At 48.3% G+C, this 17753-nt stretch overlaps 1 protein-coding gene across 1 annotated transcript; it reads right to left on the reverse strand.

The window, feature by feature from the left end:
- Positions 1-4476: 4476 nt before the first annotated feature.
- LOC123349523 (polymeric immunoglobulin receptor-like) lies at positions 4477-17753 on the reverse strand. The gene is made up of 5 exons (XM_044987674.1): positions 17378-17753; positions 16474-16803; positions 7981-8094; positions 7464-7510; positions 4477-6869 (listed from the first exon to the last, which is right to left on the reverse strand). Exons 1-5 carry the CDS (start codon positions 17751-17753, stop codon positions 6708-6710), a joined length of 1029 nt encoding a protein of 342 aa, XP_044843609.1. The 3' UTR covers positions 4477-6707.

The raw sequence follows: 17753 nt of genomic DNA on the forward strand, positions 1-17753 counted from the left end.
TGATTAAAAGGTCCTTCCTAGCCCCACTTCCCAACCTTGACCAGTTTCAGACTTAGTAGCGATTAGTGCTCCGTAATAGCCACTAAGCGCACTTAGCACTGCCGACAAAGAACGGTTAGAAAAAATGGGTGCATGTCCCCACCCCCACTTCCCCAAACCAAATGTAGCTAAGAGTGACTGAGTACTGCTGATAAGAGATGTGTGGACAGATAAGAAAAAGGAATTGCACAGTGATTGTACTACAACTCAGCCGCCATCCTCCACAGCCTAAAAAGGTGTTAACCCAGTGGAGTTGTGAATGGTCACAGGAATGAACACCCTCCCGAAGCTCTGTAGCCCCTGGGTATGTGCCAATGTTTCCTCGGGAGCTCCTCCAGCAGCTGGACGGGTGTGACGGTGTCCCCTTGGCACAGGCAGATGTCATCTTTTGCCTCCCTGCTGTGCCAAGATGCATCCAGATATGGCATCCCTGATTTCCCTTGCATGCTGGGAACCAGGCCCAGTGTGCACATGGGTGGGATCCGGCTGTCTGTACAGAGTTTATAAGCCTGACTTGTGCGGACCCACTTTACCCTCACAAATGTTGTGCAGCGAGTGCCAGGCAAAAATCCCAACAGACTTCAGTGAGGTCAGGATTTCACCCGTTGTGCATGCAGGTCTGAGGCTTGGAGGGACAGGAGGAAGATCTATAATTCCAGGGTGTTTGCTCAGATATTTGAATCCATTTACCTCAGTGCCCAAAACTCCAGGAGTCGGTTTCTCCTGCCCCTGAGCTCTGCTTTTGTTCCATCTCCTTTTGGGCCGTCGTCGGTACACGAACAGGAGCCTGACAAGTAGCGGCGGCTGCTCAGAGAGGGCTAATTAGACATGGCCCTAAAGTCTATATCTAAGCTTCAGCCCTGGCTGCATCTTCACTCAGAGCATCACCTCTGAGTCAGTTTTGTCCCTCCATTAGCAGGTGCTCCTGCCTCACCCCCCCCCCCGCTTTGTCAGCTCCCGGCATCAACTGCCGCTGCAGGGTCCTAGCGCCCCCCATCCACTGGTGCCAGGGCAGGCTGACCCAGGCTGATACTAACCTTCTGCCTCAGACGGACCCTTCCCTTTTCCGGCGGGACCCTCCACCAGCACAGGGCCCCCCACCCGCAGTCACCGCTCCTGCCCCACGCTGGGCAAGGGACAGCCTCCTCCCCCACCCCTAGAGAGGCTACAGTGAGGGGCAGCAGCAGGGGAGGAGGCACACACATGATGGCAGACCCCTGCCCACACCCACCGCAGGGGATTCGAGGGGGCTTCCTGGACCTGAGAGGGGCCCTAGGAACACGTGCAGTGACAGTGAAGTGAGGTGAGTGTCCTCCTCTCTTTCCCCAGCTGGGGGCAGCCTGCCTGCACCCCAAACTCCTCATGCCTAGCGCTGCCCCGTCCCAGAGCCCGCACCCCTGCCAGAGCTCTCACCCCCCCCCCCACCCCAACCCTCTGCCCCAGCCCTGACCCCCGTCCTGCACCATGAACCCCTCATCCTCAGCCCCACCCCGCAGCCCTCACCCACGCACCCAACCCTCTGCCCTACCCCGAGCCTCTCCCACACCCCAAACCCATCATCCCCATTCCCACCTCAGAGCCCTCACCCCCCACACCCTGAGCCCCTCCCACACCCCAAACCCCTCATCCCCACAGCCCTCACATTTTTACATTATTTTAATGTTTAATATATATCAGCTTACAAGGCAGGGGTGGGGGTGGAGGGGGTGGGACTTCAATCCATTCTGGGCACCACCAAAAATCACACAAACCTGCCATCCCTGGTGCCAACTTGCCCTAGGCATTTGCAAAACATGGTCCTGGGGGGCTGGATCCCACTGAAGCCCCCTCTGAGGCCTGTAGCCTCATCCTCCTACTCCCAATAGATTACTGCTTGAACGAAGCCTTTAGGGGAAATCACAAACATTTCTTCTTTTACTTCTACTACTGTAGAACACTGAATAGGGTTTTTTTAATGTTTATTTGCATACAGGAAATATTAGCAATTTAGCACTCAGAGCCCATTGACGTCTGTTCTCTAACAAAGAAAAGTGCAATTGAACAAATAACGTCAATCAAGTTTCATAAAATTGCTGGATAAGGAACAAAATGGCTCCACGGTCACAGCCTAAGCTATGTCGGTAAGAGAGAGAACGCGAATAGCCAACCAGCCTTAATTACAGCGGTAATATCACTGCACCGGTGTCACTGCAAAGCAGAACCTGCGCCAGACGGGCAAAGCCTGCTCTCAAGCATTCAGGCCCAGAGCCTCACAGGTTGTAGGTGCCTAACTCCCATTGATTTCTCAGGGCATTAGGTGCCTAAATACCTTTGAGGATCTGTGCTTAACGGCCTCCCGGTGCAGGGCGCTGCACGTGTAACGGGACAGGAGATCTTGAGCCTGCCTTACTGCAAGAGCTGCGCTGCAGCCGCCGAGTTCCTCCTACCCAGCTGCAGCAGCAAGTTGTACACTTAGCTACGTGCTCTCCTTTCACCGGAGTGCTACACAAACACGATGTCTCTGCCCACACGCGTACGCAGTGTTGCTGTAGCCACGTGGGTCCCAGGATATCAGCGTGACAAGGCGGGCGAGGTCTTATCTTTTATTGGACTAAATTCTGTTGGTGAGAGACAAGCGTTAGAACTACACAGAGCTCTGCTTCAGCGCGTGTTCCGGGGGAACCGTCCCGCTCTCTCAGCAGTCGAAGTTGGTCCAATAAGACAATTGACTAATCCCTTAGAATCTGTGCTAACTGCTCCTGCTAAACTATCGGTTTGATCCTGTATTTCGCTGTGGCACGCGCAGTACCTTGCCCAGGCCTGAGGAAGAGCTCGGTGCAGCTGGAAAGCTCGTCTCTCTCACCAGCAGAAGTTGGTCCAGTAAAAGATACGACCTCGCCCACCGGTACGTGGAGAAGCAGACAGTCAATGCAAAGAGCACCACCTCCTGGCACACTCGTTTAGGATCAATACTACACACACTTCAATAAGGGTGTTTGTTCTTCGCTGGCAATGAGTGCTGAGTCCAGCTCTGAACAGCCTCTGCCTCATTAACATGCTGTGGAATGAGGATGTTCTCAGGCGTGACTATCTGCCCACACCCTGCTCCTTTTATACCCTGTGAACAGAGGCCATGTGCAGGGGTAATGGGACTAGGGGTGCTGGGGGTCTCCTAGAACTATAATCCTAGGAAGGATTTAAAGCAGGACTGGAGTGAGCGTAAGGCGGGTACTAAAGGTGAGGGCTCATGCTGGAAAGGGGACTTTCTTTTAGAGCGGGGTGGGCAAACTTTTTAGCCTGAAGGCCCCAGTGGGTATAGAAATTGTACAGTGAGCCATGAATGCTCATGAAATTGGGGGTTGGTTGCAGGGGCCTGCTCTGGGCTGGGACTGAGGGGTTTGGAGGGTGGGAGGGGGATCAGGGCTGGGGCCAGAGTCAGAGGCACCAACTTTCTCCAGTGCCGGTGGGTGCCTGAACCCCCTACCCCTTTCCCTGCCCCTGGCCCCGCCACCATTCCAACCCCAACCCCATCCCCACCCCTGGCCCCACCCTAACTCTGCCCCCTCCCTGCCCCTATTGGATCCCTGCCCCAAATCCCTGCCCCAGCCCCATCTCGTCCCCAGTGCGCCTCTTCCCCCCTCCCTCCCTGCCCCGCAAATCAGCTGTTTCACGGCGCAGCACTGCGAGGGAGGGGGGAGAAGCAGGAGGCAGAGGTGAGCTGGAACAGGGGGGCGGGGCCATGGGGAGCTGCCGGTGGGTGCTGAGCACCCACCATTTTTTTTCTGTGGGTGCTGCATCCCCAGAGCACCCACAGAGTTGGCACCTATGGCCGGAGTGCAGGGAGGTTGAGGGCTCCGGCTGGGGGTGCAGGCTCTGGAGTGGGGCTGTGGATGAGGGGTTTGGGGTGTAGGAGGGTGCTCCAGGCTAGGATTGAGGGACAGATTAAAAGTTCTGACAGGCCAGACATGGCCCTAGTTTGCCCACCCCTGTTTTAGACAATCAGCTGGATCTGCAGCAAGGTCTCCACACACTTGCAGCATGTTCATTTGCATTTGACTCTGTGTTACTTCTAAAGGTTGGCAGATCATAGCTCATGTGAGACCTTGGAAGCCAAAAAATCCTGCCACACCAGTAGATCTAAGATGATGGTTACGGGCACCTCTGACCGAGAGCATTTAGAAAGTGTCTTGTTTACAGAATCCTGTTTAAATGTTATGGACCCAGATCCTCACCAGTTCTGACTCCATGGAGGCTCTGACCCAATGTACAGTCAATGTACAGACCTGGGGCCTTAGACTGAGGATGGCAAAGGGATATAATGTAATGAGGTGCCCAGCTGAGAGTTGTGTCTAAAACTCACACTGGAGCTTTTGGAAATCCTAGCTTTCAATCGAATACGCTGCTTTTAAAAATAATGGAATAATTAATTTCATAGTGGAAAGAAGAAAGACCAAGAATAAAAGAATATATATATATATTTGGTAATTAGTGGTTTTCATCAACGTTGACGAACTGCTGATTTCCTGCCAAACTCTCCCTCTTCAGATAGGCTGATACAGATATAGGTTCAGTTACACACAAAAAAAACCCTGGCACAGCAGCAGCAAGGATTTACCCTTTGACTTTACTTCCCCTTTTCATGGTGACTCATAAACTTCACTTTCCCACAGCAAGCAGCAGTAGCTTTTGCTGGGGAGGATCTGGCTTTTGCTAATGGCAAAAATAATAATAAGGCACTGTCCTGTCAATAACCAAAGTTGGCTATTTCCAATCTTGTGGCATTTGAGGCATTTTAAGACGCCCTTAAGTGGAAGTATTTGGTGTGGTAAGAAGTATATGCAGCACTGTATAGTGATGGCCTAAACCACTAGCAGTAATTCTGCTGCAAGCTGTAGTGTTTAGGCCAACTGCTGTATATTTTGTCCACAGCTGTGTCATTCAGTGTGGTGTCTCTCAACCTCCAACTGTCATAAGGGGGGACTAGACAACAGGGGATGGATCACTTGAAATTGCTCTGTACTGTTCATTCCCTCTGAAGCGTCTGGCATTGGTCAAAGACAGGATACTGGGCTAGATGAACCATTGATCTGACCCAGCATGGCCAGTCTTATCTATATCATAAGGCACATGTACAGTCTTGGTGTAAATGGTTGAAACCTTCATGACTTCAGCCAGGCTTGAATTTGGTCTCCACCCAGCATATGTGGTGTTCATGGTGGGTATTTAGTCACCCAATTCTTCTTCTGGAAGGACTGCCTCTGCAGATTTGCCCTGGGTGGATCTGCAGAGGCGATATACCCAATGAACAACAGTTACCACTGAATAACCCATCATTTGCATTCATGAAACTGATGTGACTGAAGACCTACCCCACATAAGGGGACCAAACCCAGTATTGGTGCAACCACAGTGCAATTCGATAGCTGCCTTTTCTTTTGGGAGTTCAGTCTTGAAAATGGCTGATGTCATGTATTAGTTAATAATGAATGCATGCAGGTATTAATAATCAGCAGAACATTTTGCAGGTGTTCACATGGCTGCTGTGTTGTCTCTTCTGGTTGTATCGTTATGGAAATCCATGAGTTATGGTCTGCACAGGTTATATCTCATGCATCTGCAGTAGTCATAAAAATCAATGTGTTATGGGGAGACTTTCAAAGGAACTCCTATTGATTTTTTGAGGTCTCTCCATTTTGGGGAGCCCAACAGCCCCTTTGGGTTATTTTTTCTGAGGGTTTATCTAAAATTATTATTATTATTATTATTATTAATTATCTGAAAGCACAATCTACTTGAACCACTAGAAATGATGGCTTTTTTTTAAAATTACACATTTCCTTTTAAAATTTACAGTAAATTCTCACAAACACAAGGGGACAAATCCATTCCTGGCGTAAGTAGGTACAACTCCATTTAAATCAGTGCAATTGTACATGCTTAATCCTGGGCTAAACCGGCTGTAAAAGCTTTAGTTAATTTTTAAAATCTGCTGGCGAAGCAATTCATATTGTTGTTGTTTGGCTCTTAAGTGGGTGGAATCCAGGGAAGCTTAATTCCCTCTCAACAGAGAAGCCTGCTTTGTGCTTAGAAAGATTAAACAATCATGTCAGTCTCATTCATGAAAGTATGAGAAATTGCTCTTGAGCCTTATCAGCATTATTGTACATCCTCCAGGGTAGGGAGCATGGCTCTTCGGAGGCTTTTCCTTCCTCGTTCAGCACAGTTGGCATCTTCAGTGGAGGACAGCGCTTCCCACAACAAGATGGGAACATTTTCCATACTTGGGTGGCTCAAGGGCTTGGCTCTTGGTTGCTGTTCAAATACAGTGCTGGTAAATAGCAACTAAAAATTAAATGAATTTCTGGGCTCGACTCAGTTCCTAGTGAACCACTGTCCACAGCACAACCTGTTTCCTGGCTGCAATTGCAGCTCATAGACCAAGAGTAGCTGGGTTAGCAGAACTCTCCGTTTGCCCTCAGAATTGGTCTCTCCAGACCAGAGTTGAGACATGTTGATGGAGCAGGAAACGAGGAAATCTTGCACTGCTACCTGTTCTGTTCATAACTAGAGGACTTTGATCTCCAAGGACATCTTTCACTAACAGCTAATTGATTTTTTCATGGAGACTTGCATTTAATGGACATGTGAAATGCTGGTCACCCCTTTGTTAATTCCCACTAACTCTTCCCCTAGCGCTGACGAGATTTGACTTTTGCGTAGATGTCATTGTCATCTCTCTGTTTTGGCCGTATCTTCACTTCCGTGTAAACAACCTCTTCCTCCGCTTTTGCGTCCCTTTTGTGGAAGTTCAAGTCAACGTAAGTCACCTCATCAGCTGGTGGAGGAGAAGACTGCAAAGCAAGAGGAAAACGAGTGAAGACTGCTCATTCGTTTCCGCTTCGCAAGGTCTAAAGTACATGGTTAGTGATGCCCATATCATACTATTATAATGCTAGACCATCTTCCACTGAGACAGGCACTGTAAAAGAGTGTGCTGACTTTTTAGGAAGCTTTATTCTGAGTATGAAACACCTCTAAAGTTCAAGGAACAAATGCTGCATTCTCCAGTGTTTTGAGGTTTCTGGAGCTGCATAACATTCCCTCTTGCCTTGAACCTCCCAGTCCCCCTGCCTAGAACCAATGCTGCATTCTCTATTATCACTGAAGATCCTGTGCAATCACTAATTTATGTCCTCTTTATCTTTGCTCTAAGGATAATTAATTCTTGATTCCTCTCTAACTTTTTAAATGTCGTACCACCCTGATCCTATTCAGGAACTAGTGCTGCATTTTCTGTTACTCTGAAGTTCTTGGAGCTGCAGTCTGTAAAAGGAGAACCGATTTCTTTATTACCTTGTGTTCCTGGAGTTGATGCTCAACATCCAGTTCCCCTATGCTCGAGAGAAAAATTAAATGAGGCTCTTATGATAAGCTCTCCAACTCACCATCTCCAGCTGATTTATCTCTGCCTCTGACCTGCTTTGAAGTGGTTCTGGAAAAAAAAATGAAGTTGTGGCTAAGCTGGTTATTCTCTGATGACCTTTGGGTCACTTAAATGAAGGAGTCAGTTGTCAGTCTAGTTAGTTCATAGCGGAGCAGTATCTACAGCCCACACGTTCCCACCCGAGCAATTGCCAATAATTGGCAGCTTTGTTGGCAATCCAACCAAAGGTGGAATAGACGTGGAGAGTGAATCCACTTTTCACACCTTGAGGTGCTTCCTCAGGTCAGGGAGGAGACATAGAATAGTCCTAGCATTGCTCAGGTGGTATCTGTGCTTAGGTATGAGACTTCACTAACTAGGGCTGCCAGTTCACCATTGCTTCTGTATGTTCACTGGCAAAAATTCCCCAAATTACTCTTTATTCAGCTAAAGGAAGGACACAAAGAAGAATCTATCGGCATCCTATGAGCTCTCCTCATACAGAAATTGCTTACATTTATTGTCCAAGTAAAGCTTACCTTTGGAGCACTGTCTGCATCTCCACAAAAGGATACCGAGCACCAGCAAGAAGAGAAGTGTCCCAGCCACAGCCCCAGGAACAATGTAAGAGCTCATCAGCTTTTGGTCATGTGCTGTTGAAAGAAACATTAATTCACTGCTGTCCTACTAGACAGGGGCTACCGAGGCAGGGCAAGTTGAGTTATTGCACCTCTATCACCACTAGTTCTAGGGAAAGACAACATAGTTTGGGTCATGCATTACCACCTCTGCAGGAGTCCTGCTGGATAGGGGCAGGGGAAGATGCTGTGAGCGAGGTCACTAGACCACCACCACCCGAGGAATCCCGTGGCAGAACAGCTGACGGAGAAACAGCAAACTGGGTCACTGCTACACCACTACTGGAAGAATAACCGACACCAACCTGGTGGATTCATTTGTCAGAAGATGGTATTTGCAATGGGCTCATCAGTTAGTATATAGTAAGGACTAGCTTACACCCTCACCCAGAATCAAACTGGAATCTGTGCTGAGGTTCAACAAGATTTCCCTCATTTAAAAAAAAAAAAAAGACAGTATTCTACAGTTATGGTCCAAAACACTGCAGCTTACAATAGTGGTGCTGCCGTGAGTGGGTTGTTAGGGATATCATCTAGACACGACTAGTTTTTGTCCAAGACTGAAAGCAGAATCAGCAATATACCGAGAGGCATTTCCAGCCCGCTCAAAACTGGGAAATACTGGAAATCTTCTTACGAGAGAGCCTGTCATGGTGAAACTGACTGTTCAATAGGGGTGAGAAGAGCTTCTGAACCTGGAGGTGCTTCTCTGAACCCTTTGTGATTCACTCATCACCAAGCGGCTCAGAGAATTCTGGTGGGCAGCAATGCTGTGCTGCTGAGCGAGAGACAACAGGGAAAGGGGAGGGTTGCAAGTACTTGGATGACAAAAAAAAAAAAGATGGTCAGGATCTGGAAAGCCACCTGGAATCACTGACTTCTCACTGCAAATCTCTCCATAACATTCCCTTCTCCTTCTGTTTGCCAGCAACTCCTGTCCCATCAATATCACCCCATGCAAAGTATTAGCATCTGCTCTTCTTTTCCTAGTCCTTATTCTTCTCTATGAAATACAGTGAAGATCTGAGAGGACAATGCTGCTATTTACCATGGATGGTCACTCTGGTTCCATTGCCACCGCCATTTTTACCAAAGTCACATCTGTAGAGCCCGGAGTCGTTCCTATTGATTTTGATAAAGGTGAGGGAGGCCAGGCCCTTTGAGGAATCTAGAGCTGTTGTGACAATGCCTGTTCTGTTCTTCAGCTCTTTCTTGTGTCCATCAGCCCCTGTCTTATACCACGTAACACTGGACGTGGTGCTGGAGTCTTTCACCACCTTGAATCTACACTCTATAGTGAGCTTGTCTCCTTCCGATCCATTCATTGCGGCAGGCGTCTGATTCACCAGCAGGTCAACAGCTGCAGAGAGAGAAGCACAAGTGACTGTACCTTGGTGCAGGAACATTTCAGTTGACTGGTGTATATATACATATATTTTAAATGTCATGGATAAAGAAGACTGGGCAAGATCTCCAATGGGAGGAAGCAAGATTGCTTCTGTGGGTGGAGGGTGTTTCTGCAGGGCTCTGCCAGTAATTTCTTCTCATTTGTTTGCTTTCGGTTCCTCTTTACTCAAGAAGCATGTTGAGATTCTTGGGTGCCTTGTGTTTCGGTCTGGCTAGAATTACAGGTCTTTCGTAGAAAATAGGTTCTTTTTTTTCACACTCAGAGGCTCGGGAGGAGTTCTTGCTACAGGCCTCGTACCTGGGGTGGGGGTAATTTTAAGAATCTCTCTGTGGCAGCCTCATTCAGGGTTTCTTCCTATCCCAGTTGTGAAGTTCCAGAACCAGAGCCTGGTGTAATTCAGCATCACTCCTTTAGTATCAGCTGAGGATTTGGCTCATGGATCTGATGTGAAGGACACTATTTGCAAGCAGGGCTTGCCAGTGTAGGACATTCATTGAAATGTTCTTGAATGCTCTGGTCCTGCTATTTCAACCCATTTTACTCACCATCATCTGAAACAAACTGTGCTGCCCTGGAAATTCTTCCCGTTTCTGGTTGTGAATCTAAATTTTGTTTTGATTTTTGGGCAGAGGGAAGCTTGTCCTCTCAGCTACTGACTCACGTGATCAAAATAAATCCTGACCCCTTGTTTCCTACAGCATCAAGAGGTCAGAACGAAGGGGAAGCTCTGCCAATGTCCCACTGGCCCCATCCCTTCTTGTTCATGCTCTTTACTTAAAAAAAAAACGTAGACCTCACATTTAAACATGGAGCTCTGATATCCGTGGAAAAACAATACCTTCCTGCAAGCAAAGGAGGATTGTATTCGGCCTTGTAATACATTCTTCCTCTTAAGACAGCCCCAGTGGTACGTAGACATAGCTCATAATGCCCCATTATGGATCCACATAGAACAGGAACCCCTGCACTACTGTGGTGCATAAGGTCCATGTATCCCAGATATTCACAGGAACGATCACTAGCAATTGACGCTCCCCAAAGAATCTAGCAGACAGATTAAAATTTCGTCCATTGACATATGACGAGTCAATACTCTTGGGCAATCCAGTCCTGCTAATTGGAGTCAAATCAATGATGGGGAAGCAGGGAACAGAGAAGAGTCCTCTATTCCCATCCCAAGTTCCTCCCCCACCCCCCAATGATCATTTTAAGACCTTTAAGGAGTTGCAGGGTTGGCAATTCCTCCAGATGAGACATTGGTTAGTCAATAGCAACCCAATGCAGCAAAAGCCCTGGTATATGCAGACCTATAAGAATAATAGGGCAGCGTGCCAAGTCCACGACATCCATAGAGCTTTAGTTAATGAAAGGCAATTGCAAATATTCAGAAATGCTTCAACAGGGCTGCAGTCAGGAATTCCCCCACCAACACCATAGTGACAAAATTACTATGTAGCTTATGGGTCTGTTCAACAGTGGCAGGTGAGAAGCCAGAAAATTTAATATTCTAATAACATGAGAATTCTGAATAGACAGTAATAGAATAAGCTGGTTTCTCATGGTCACTATTAAAATGTCAGTCCTTACCCATAAGGTGGGTGAGGTCACATCTTTTATTGGGACAACTTGAGAGAGACGAGGCTTCGAACTTACTCAGAGCTCGTCTTCAGCTTTGGGAATCTTAGCCTTTGTCTGGATTACCACTATTGCTGGTGAAACTTATGTCAGTCAGAGGGTCGGGGGGCGGAGGTTTCACACCTGTGACTGACTAAAGTTTTCCTGGCAAAAGTGCTGGTGTGGACAGCACCATGTCCGCAGGAGAGCGTCTCCCGTCGACAGAGCTAACACTGCTCGTTGGCATAGGATAGGTGCTGGAACTAGGAGTGCCTGCTCTGGTATAGAGCGGTGCCCCCAGGGCTTTCTCCCTGGAGACTCTTTGCCTTATCAGTTCTTATTGCCCCAGCTCTCCAGCTAGGTCATGCCTGCAAGTTCAGTCCCCTTCTGGGGTAACAAAGTCCAGCAAATGGCTCTCTGAGGGGTCTTCAGCCCTTTAAATTCCAGCCCTGTGCTTGGGCTTCTAAATAAACTTCCCCCCTTCTCAGGGCTTTGGCCACCCTGGCCCAGGCCTACCCACTACTCCGGGTCCCAAGCCAGGGACTCTACAAATAGCTGCCATGTGCTGCTTCCTGTAATAGTTGTTGCTGCTGCTGTTATTCCCTGGGCTGCTTCCCATGTAGTCCCTTCCTCTTCACCCTTATCTCAGGGCTGAAGTCCTTAACTCCTCTTTTTCCTTACCAAATGCCAGTGCCACCAGAACCCACCTTCTGGTTCTCCCTTGAGCTTCGTCAAGGAGCACCCTTCCTTACTCCTCTGGTCCCTGCCAGGAACAGACCTGCTCAGGCCCAGCAGTTCCTTTTAACTGAGCCTGCTGTGTTCTGATTGGCTGCTTCCCTGCAGCCTTTCTAGGCAGGTCTGGAAGACCCACTTTCACTGCTCCTTTTATGGGGCCTGGTACACACCTTGTCTCTCTAATATCCAGGGACCCACACCGCTATAACAACACTCCATAATTTACACCCAGCCTATCTCTGAGATAACACTGCGTTTCCCTGTCCTAGACTAGGAAGTAGCTGTGGGGTTTCAGTTACCATGTGGGAAGTGTGAGTCAGTGGCAACCACAATGTATTATCCTGACAATGCAGATCAGAGAAGATAATGATGCTGTTTACCATGGATCGTCACTCTCGTTCCATTCCCACGGCCATTTTTACCAAAGTCACATCTGTAGAACCCAGAATCATTCATGCTGGCTTTAGTCAAGTTCAGAGAAGCCAGGCCCGCTGAGAAATCTAGAATTGTCGTGACTGAGCCTGTTTGGTTTTTCAGCTCCTTCTCGTGTCCATCAGTCCCATTTTTATACCATTTAACAGAGTACTTGGCGCTGGGTTTCTCCAGGGCCTTGAATCTACATTCTATGGTCAGCTGTTTCCCTTCCTCTTCCTTGACAAAGGCAGGGCTCTGAGTCACCAGTAGGTCAACAACTGCAGAGAGAGAGAAACACAAGAGACTTCACCTTGCTGCAGAAACATGTCAATCAGCTGAAGTATTTAAAGAAACAGTTTTTTCTTCCAGCATTTCAGGCCCCTTTGTAAAGCTTGGCCATTAAAATATCCCCTGTGGGTGTTAAGAAGTTAACTGATGCTCTCCAGCTTGTAGCCATTAAGAAGTTAACTGATGCTCTCCGGCTTGTAGCCATAGCAAGATTTCTGTTTCCCAGAAAAAATTCTGGCCATTGACAAAAAGCAGGAAAATTACAGCTTCCTAAACATCATCTTCAAACATCTCTTCGTATGAAGACTTTTGATACAAAGCCATAGGCAGGACCCCGCAGAAGATGAGGCAAAGGGCCATAGCAGGCTCTGTATGTGCTGTAGAATTTGTCTGGCCATCTGCTGGGATGATAACTCCTCTTCTGAGTGGCACAATGAGTGAATCTGATCTCTTTGCTGTCTTGTGTTCTAATTTCACTGGAGACTTCATTTTTTCCATAGGAAGAGTATACCTGAATTTTGAGAGTCAGACGTGATCTGAAGAGAACAACAGGAATTTATCTTTTTAGTGCCACAAAAGAAGAACCACAAAGAACCCTTCTGGGTACGTGCCCCTCCCAGCTACAATCACAGGTCACTACAAGGGGAAATGAGGCTACCTTTACTGTGGTTTTGAAGCTCAGTTTCACTTCACATGGGAGGAGAGGTTTAGAAAGGGGGGGGCTGTCACCAAACCCATCCCAAGAGATTAACCAAGAGACCTGAGTGTACTTGGAGAAAGGGAAGAAGGAAAAGGACTAAGGGTATGGTGACACAGCAAAGAAAAACCCGCAGCTGGCCCATGCCAGCCGACTCGGGCTCTCGGGGCTGTGGCTGGGGGGCGGTTTCATTGCTGTGTAGACTTCCGGGCTCAAGCTGTGGTCCAGGCTCTAGGGCCTGCAGGGTGGGAGGGCAGTGAAGGGGAACTATAAGCCACAGAGACTGAAGGCAACCTCATAAAAGTTCAGATCAGTTTGGATAATACTCAGATAAGCATCCAAAGTGTGAAGGAATATGCCAAATCTTACGAGCTTTGTCCATCTCTCCTGAGCTCGCATCTCACACGCTCTCAGAAGGAGAAAAACCTGCCATAATATTAATGGTGTTATCTACGGTTCTGGGGATGCTCAGATAAATTTGTGGATTCCTGCATTAGACACTTAGATGTGGGTGAGAGGGAAACTTGAGCTCAATATAGTCACTGAGGCGCATTAGAGCACAAGGGGGTGAATGGCAATGAGGAAATTAAAACTGGCTGACGTTGGAAAGATGCTTGAGGACAGTTACTAAGTCCCGCAGCAGCGCTTTGAAGTGTGAGTGTGGTCGCAGCACCAGCGCTGCACGTACTCCACCTCCCTGTGGGGATTAGCTTACAGCGCTGGGAGCCGCGCTCCCAGCGCTGGGGCACTGTTTACACTGGGCGCTTTGCAGCGCTGTAACTTGCTGCGCTCAGGGGAGTGTTTTTTCACACCCCTGAGCGAGAAAGTTGCAGCGCTGTAAAGCGCCAGTGTAGCCAAGCCCTGAGCCTGGAGTGCGGGATGGGATTCGGGTCTTTGGATCTCTGAGGTTTGCGCACTCTGTCAGCTGCTCTGGTAGAACAGAGGAGACAAAGGAACTGCGCATTAAGACCTCAACTCCATTTCTCTTGTTTTAGAGTTACAGCCAATTGTCCTCAGACTGATGTGTTTGGAAACAAACTTGAATTCGCGTGTACAAACAAATCATCTCATTTCTGTTCATGCATTAAACCTGCCCCATGCTGGCATTGCCAGCTGTGACTCAGAACTATCACAGGTGAATACTGGCATGCTGGGCATCACAGCATTCACCAGGCACACGCTGATCTTGTGCTAGATGCTGTACATACACGTAGAGAGCCAGTCCCTACCCCAGGAGTTTGAAGTCTAAATAGACAAGACAGACAGAAGCTGGGAGAGGAAATATTATCTCCATTTTACAGATGGAGGCACAGGGCGACTAAATGACTTGCCTCAGGTCATACAGGCAGTCTGTGACAGACAGAAATAAAACAAAAACCTCCTAATTCCTAGTCTCCTGCTCTAGCCACTACCATATACTGCCTCTACTGTACCCATCTGCAACAGTTTGCCTGCCCCATGGGCTGGAGAGCCTGGGCTGAGCCAACCCCGATTACAAGATAAGTCCCACCGGAGAGGAGTCAGGTGCTTCCAGTACAAAAGAAGCAGGAAGTTGCTGAGAAGGGGGCAAGCCCAGGAAATTGTGGCCATGTGTGTGGACACTGCAGCGAGTGAGACGGGTCCTGCAGGATTCTGAGCCAGCAGGGGAGAAGCTCAAGGAGCTGGAGAATGTAAGGAAATGTCTCTAGGCGGGGAGGCCTGGGAGAGACCCTGGCCAAGCAGGGGAGAGATGGCCAAGCCCAGTGGGAAAGGCCTGTGGAGGACAAACACCAGGTAGGAGGTGCTGGGAAGCAGGAAGACAGACCCTCGGGGAGGTAGGGCCGTGTTGTTTTGGATTATCAGGAGCGAGACGCTGCACTGGGGCCTGGAGGACCAAGATGCCCCTGGGGACTCTATTTACTGGACTGCAGGAGGTGATGGTTTGAACGACCTTTAAACTGAGTGAGCTGTTAAAGGGCCCTGAAGAGAGGGAAACAGGCAAGGTCCTGAAAAGTGACCTCTGGCCACAAGTTGCTACTTGAGAGCTGCTCATGTTGCACTCTCCTGTTCTCAATCTCAGGCTGTCAATTGAGCATCTTCCACTTGCACCAAAAATCATCAGAACAATACATTCAATATGTTTTCGCAGCAGCAGTGCTCACCCCATTGCTGGTAGGGAGAATTATGACCCCAGCAAGTCTTAGCCAGCCCTAGCGACCCTATTAAAATGGGGTTGCGACCCACTTTGGGGTCCCATCCCACAGTTTGAGAACCGCTAAACCATCCAAGACAGATGCTCTCCAGCCTCCTTTTGAAAATCTCCAGTGAAGGAGCTTCCACAACCTCCCAAGGCATCTGTTCCATTCCCACAGTTAGGAAATTTTTCCTGAGATTTAATCTAAATCTGCTGTGCTGTAGTTTGAACCCATTGCCTCTTGTCCTGCCCCCTGTGGCAAGAGAGAACAACTTTTCTCCATCTTTTTTATGGCAGCCTTTCAAGGATTTGAAGACTGCTATCGTGTCCCCCACCTTAATCTTCTTTTTTCCAAACTACACATACCCAGCCCTTGCTCATATGGCTGCGTTCCATCCCTTCGATCATCTTTGTCGCTCGCCTGTGGATCACATCTCCAGTTTTTCTACATACTTTCGATATAGGGATGCATTCGATGAAGACGTTCTCACAGAATAAGAAGCAACTCTTTAGCCATGAAATTGGTTTAGCTCCAGGTGCAGATGGACATTGGGGGCTGCTTCTTATCCCATCCAGTGCAGTTGTGGTGCAATTGTGAGTTAGGTTCATCACCCTCCTTAATGTTCTTATGACAGGCCTGAGTCCTGGGAGGTTCTGAACACCCCTCTCCAGGGGCATGTGGGGGGAACTTTCAAAATTGCCTACATGACTTAGGAGCCTAAGTCCTGTTGGCAAAAGTGACTGATTTCAATGGGAGTTAGGTGCTGAGATGCTTTTGAAAATCCCAACTACAACTTTTGGTGCCTTAATCCCTTTAAAAATCTGGCCCTGAGTGCCTAAGTCCCCTCTGAAAATTGGAGGCCCCTAAATCACTGAGGTACTGTGAACTATGTTACCTTCAGTTCCTCACAGGCTGGAGCCCATATTTTTATGGGTTCTATACTGTACACACCTGAGAATTCAGACCCGCATTTGCCAGCAACAGTCGTTCATTCTCTGTCCTTTAGGCTGCCATTCGCTGTCTCTCACAGCATGAAGATCAGATAGGAAAATACTGGTACTTACGAGTGATGGTCACTTGGGTTCCGGCTCCAGACGCAGACCAGTTCCTAGCTGTGCTCCCCACTTCACACACGTAGGTTCCTGTATCGGTTACATTCACGTTCTTCAGAGTGAACGAAGCAAAACCCTTTTCCAAATCCAGGGCTGCTGAGCCCCCGCCTCTTTCGCTCATCAGCTCCTTCTTCGTCCCCCCAGTTCCATTATTTTTATACCATTTCACATACAAGGTCCTGTGGTTTTTCAATACCGTGAATCTACACTCCATGGTGAGAACTGACCCTTCTGACGCATGGATATCGGCTGGGGTCTGATTCACCATCAGCTTGGGAAGTTCTGCAGGAGAGAAACAGACGATTGCACCTTGATGCAGGAGAATTTCAGGGGCAATGGCTGGTGACTGGGGATGTATTAAAAGAAATGTCTCACCCTCCAGTATTTTGTGTACTTTTCCCAGCCTGGCCATTTAATATCCCCTGCTTATCAGAGGTTAAAGTGATGCTTTCACTTAGTTCCACTCATAGCTTTAGGATGCCTGGCAAGACCAGCAAACCATCCCCGCACCCCACCTCACCCCGAATGTTCAGTCTGGGCACGCAGGCAGGCTTTGAACATACCAATGGGTGTGCATGCAACATAGGCAAGTAAACATTTAGAGACTAATTTCAGGCCATGTGAAACATTTGGCTGTAAACAATCTAAAATGGAAACATTTTTCCCCCTTAATACCGGCCTACAGGGCTCTATCTTGCAAGGAGTTTAGTGCTTCTGGACAGGCGTGGAGCACCCTCAGCTCCCATTGAAGGTGGAACTAAAGACACTCAACACCTTCCAGGAGACGTGTGCTCTTGTTCTCATTCGCTCGCCCTAATTTCCCCAAGAAGATCAGGTAGGAAATTCTGGCACTTACTCTCGATGGTCACTTGGGTTCCTGTTCCATTCCCAGAGAGGTTCCTTGCTGTGATCCCCACCTCACACACATAGGTTCCTGTATTAGATGAATTCACATTCCTCAACGTGAGAGAGGCAAACCCATTGTCCAAATGCAGCGTTGTGATCACCTCGCTCTCATTCACCAGCTCTTGCTTTAGTCCCTCGGTCCCATAGTTATACCATCGCACATACATGGGGCTGTGGTTATTGACTGTCTTGAATGTACAATTCATGGTAAGTTCTGAGCCTTCTAAATCACTGACACTGGCTGGGGTTTGATTCACCATCAGGTCGGTAATTTCTGCAGAAAGAGAAACACAGATGATGGCACCTTCATTGAGAAATTGTTCCAT

The sequence above is a fragment of the Mauremys mutica genome, chromosome 14 (assembly GCF_020497125.1).
Source record: "Mauremys mutica isolate MM-2020 ecotype Southern chromosome 14, ASM2049712v1, whole genome shotgun sequence".
Classification (NCBI taxonomy): domain Eukaryota; kingdom Metazoa; phylum Chordata; order Testudines; family Geoemydidae; genus Mauremys; species Mauremys mutica.

What these genes read in the sequence shown, in the direction of transcription:
- LOC123349523 (XM_044987674.1), bottom strand. Translation starts at nt 17,753, where the DNA reads ATGGAACAATTTCTCAATGAAGGTGCCATCATCTGTGTTTCTCTTTCT. An exon ending in AACCCAAGTGACCATCGAGA is followed by an intron (nt 16,804 to 17,377) that starts GTAAGTGCCAGA and finishes TCTCTCCTGCAG; the next exon opens with AACTTCCCAAGCTGATGGTG. An exon ending in ATGCAGACAGTGCTCCAAAG is followed by an intron (nt 7,511 to 7,980) that starts GTAAGCTTTACT and finishes TTTTTTTTCCAG; the next exon opens with AACCACTTCAAAGCAGGTCA.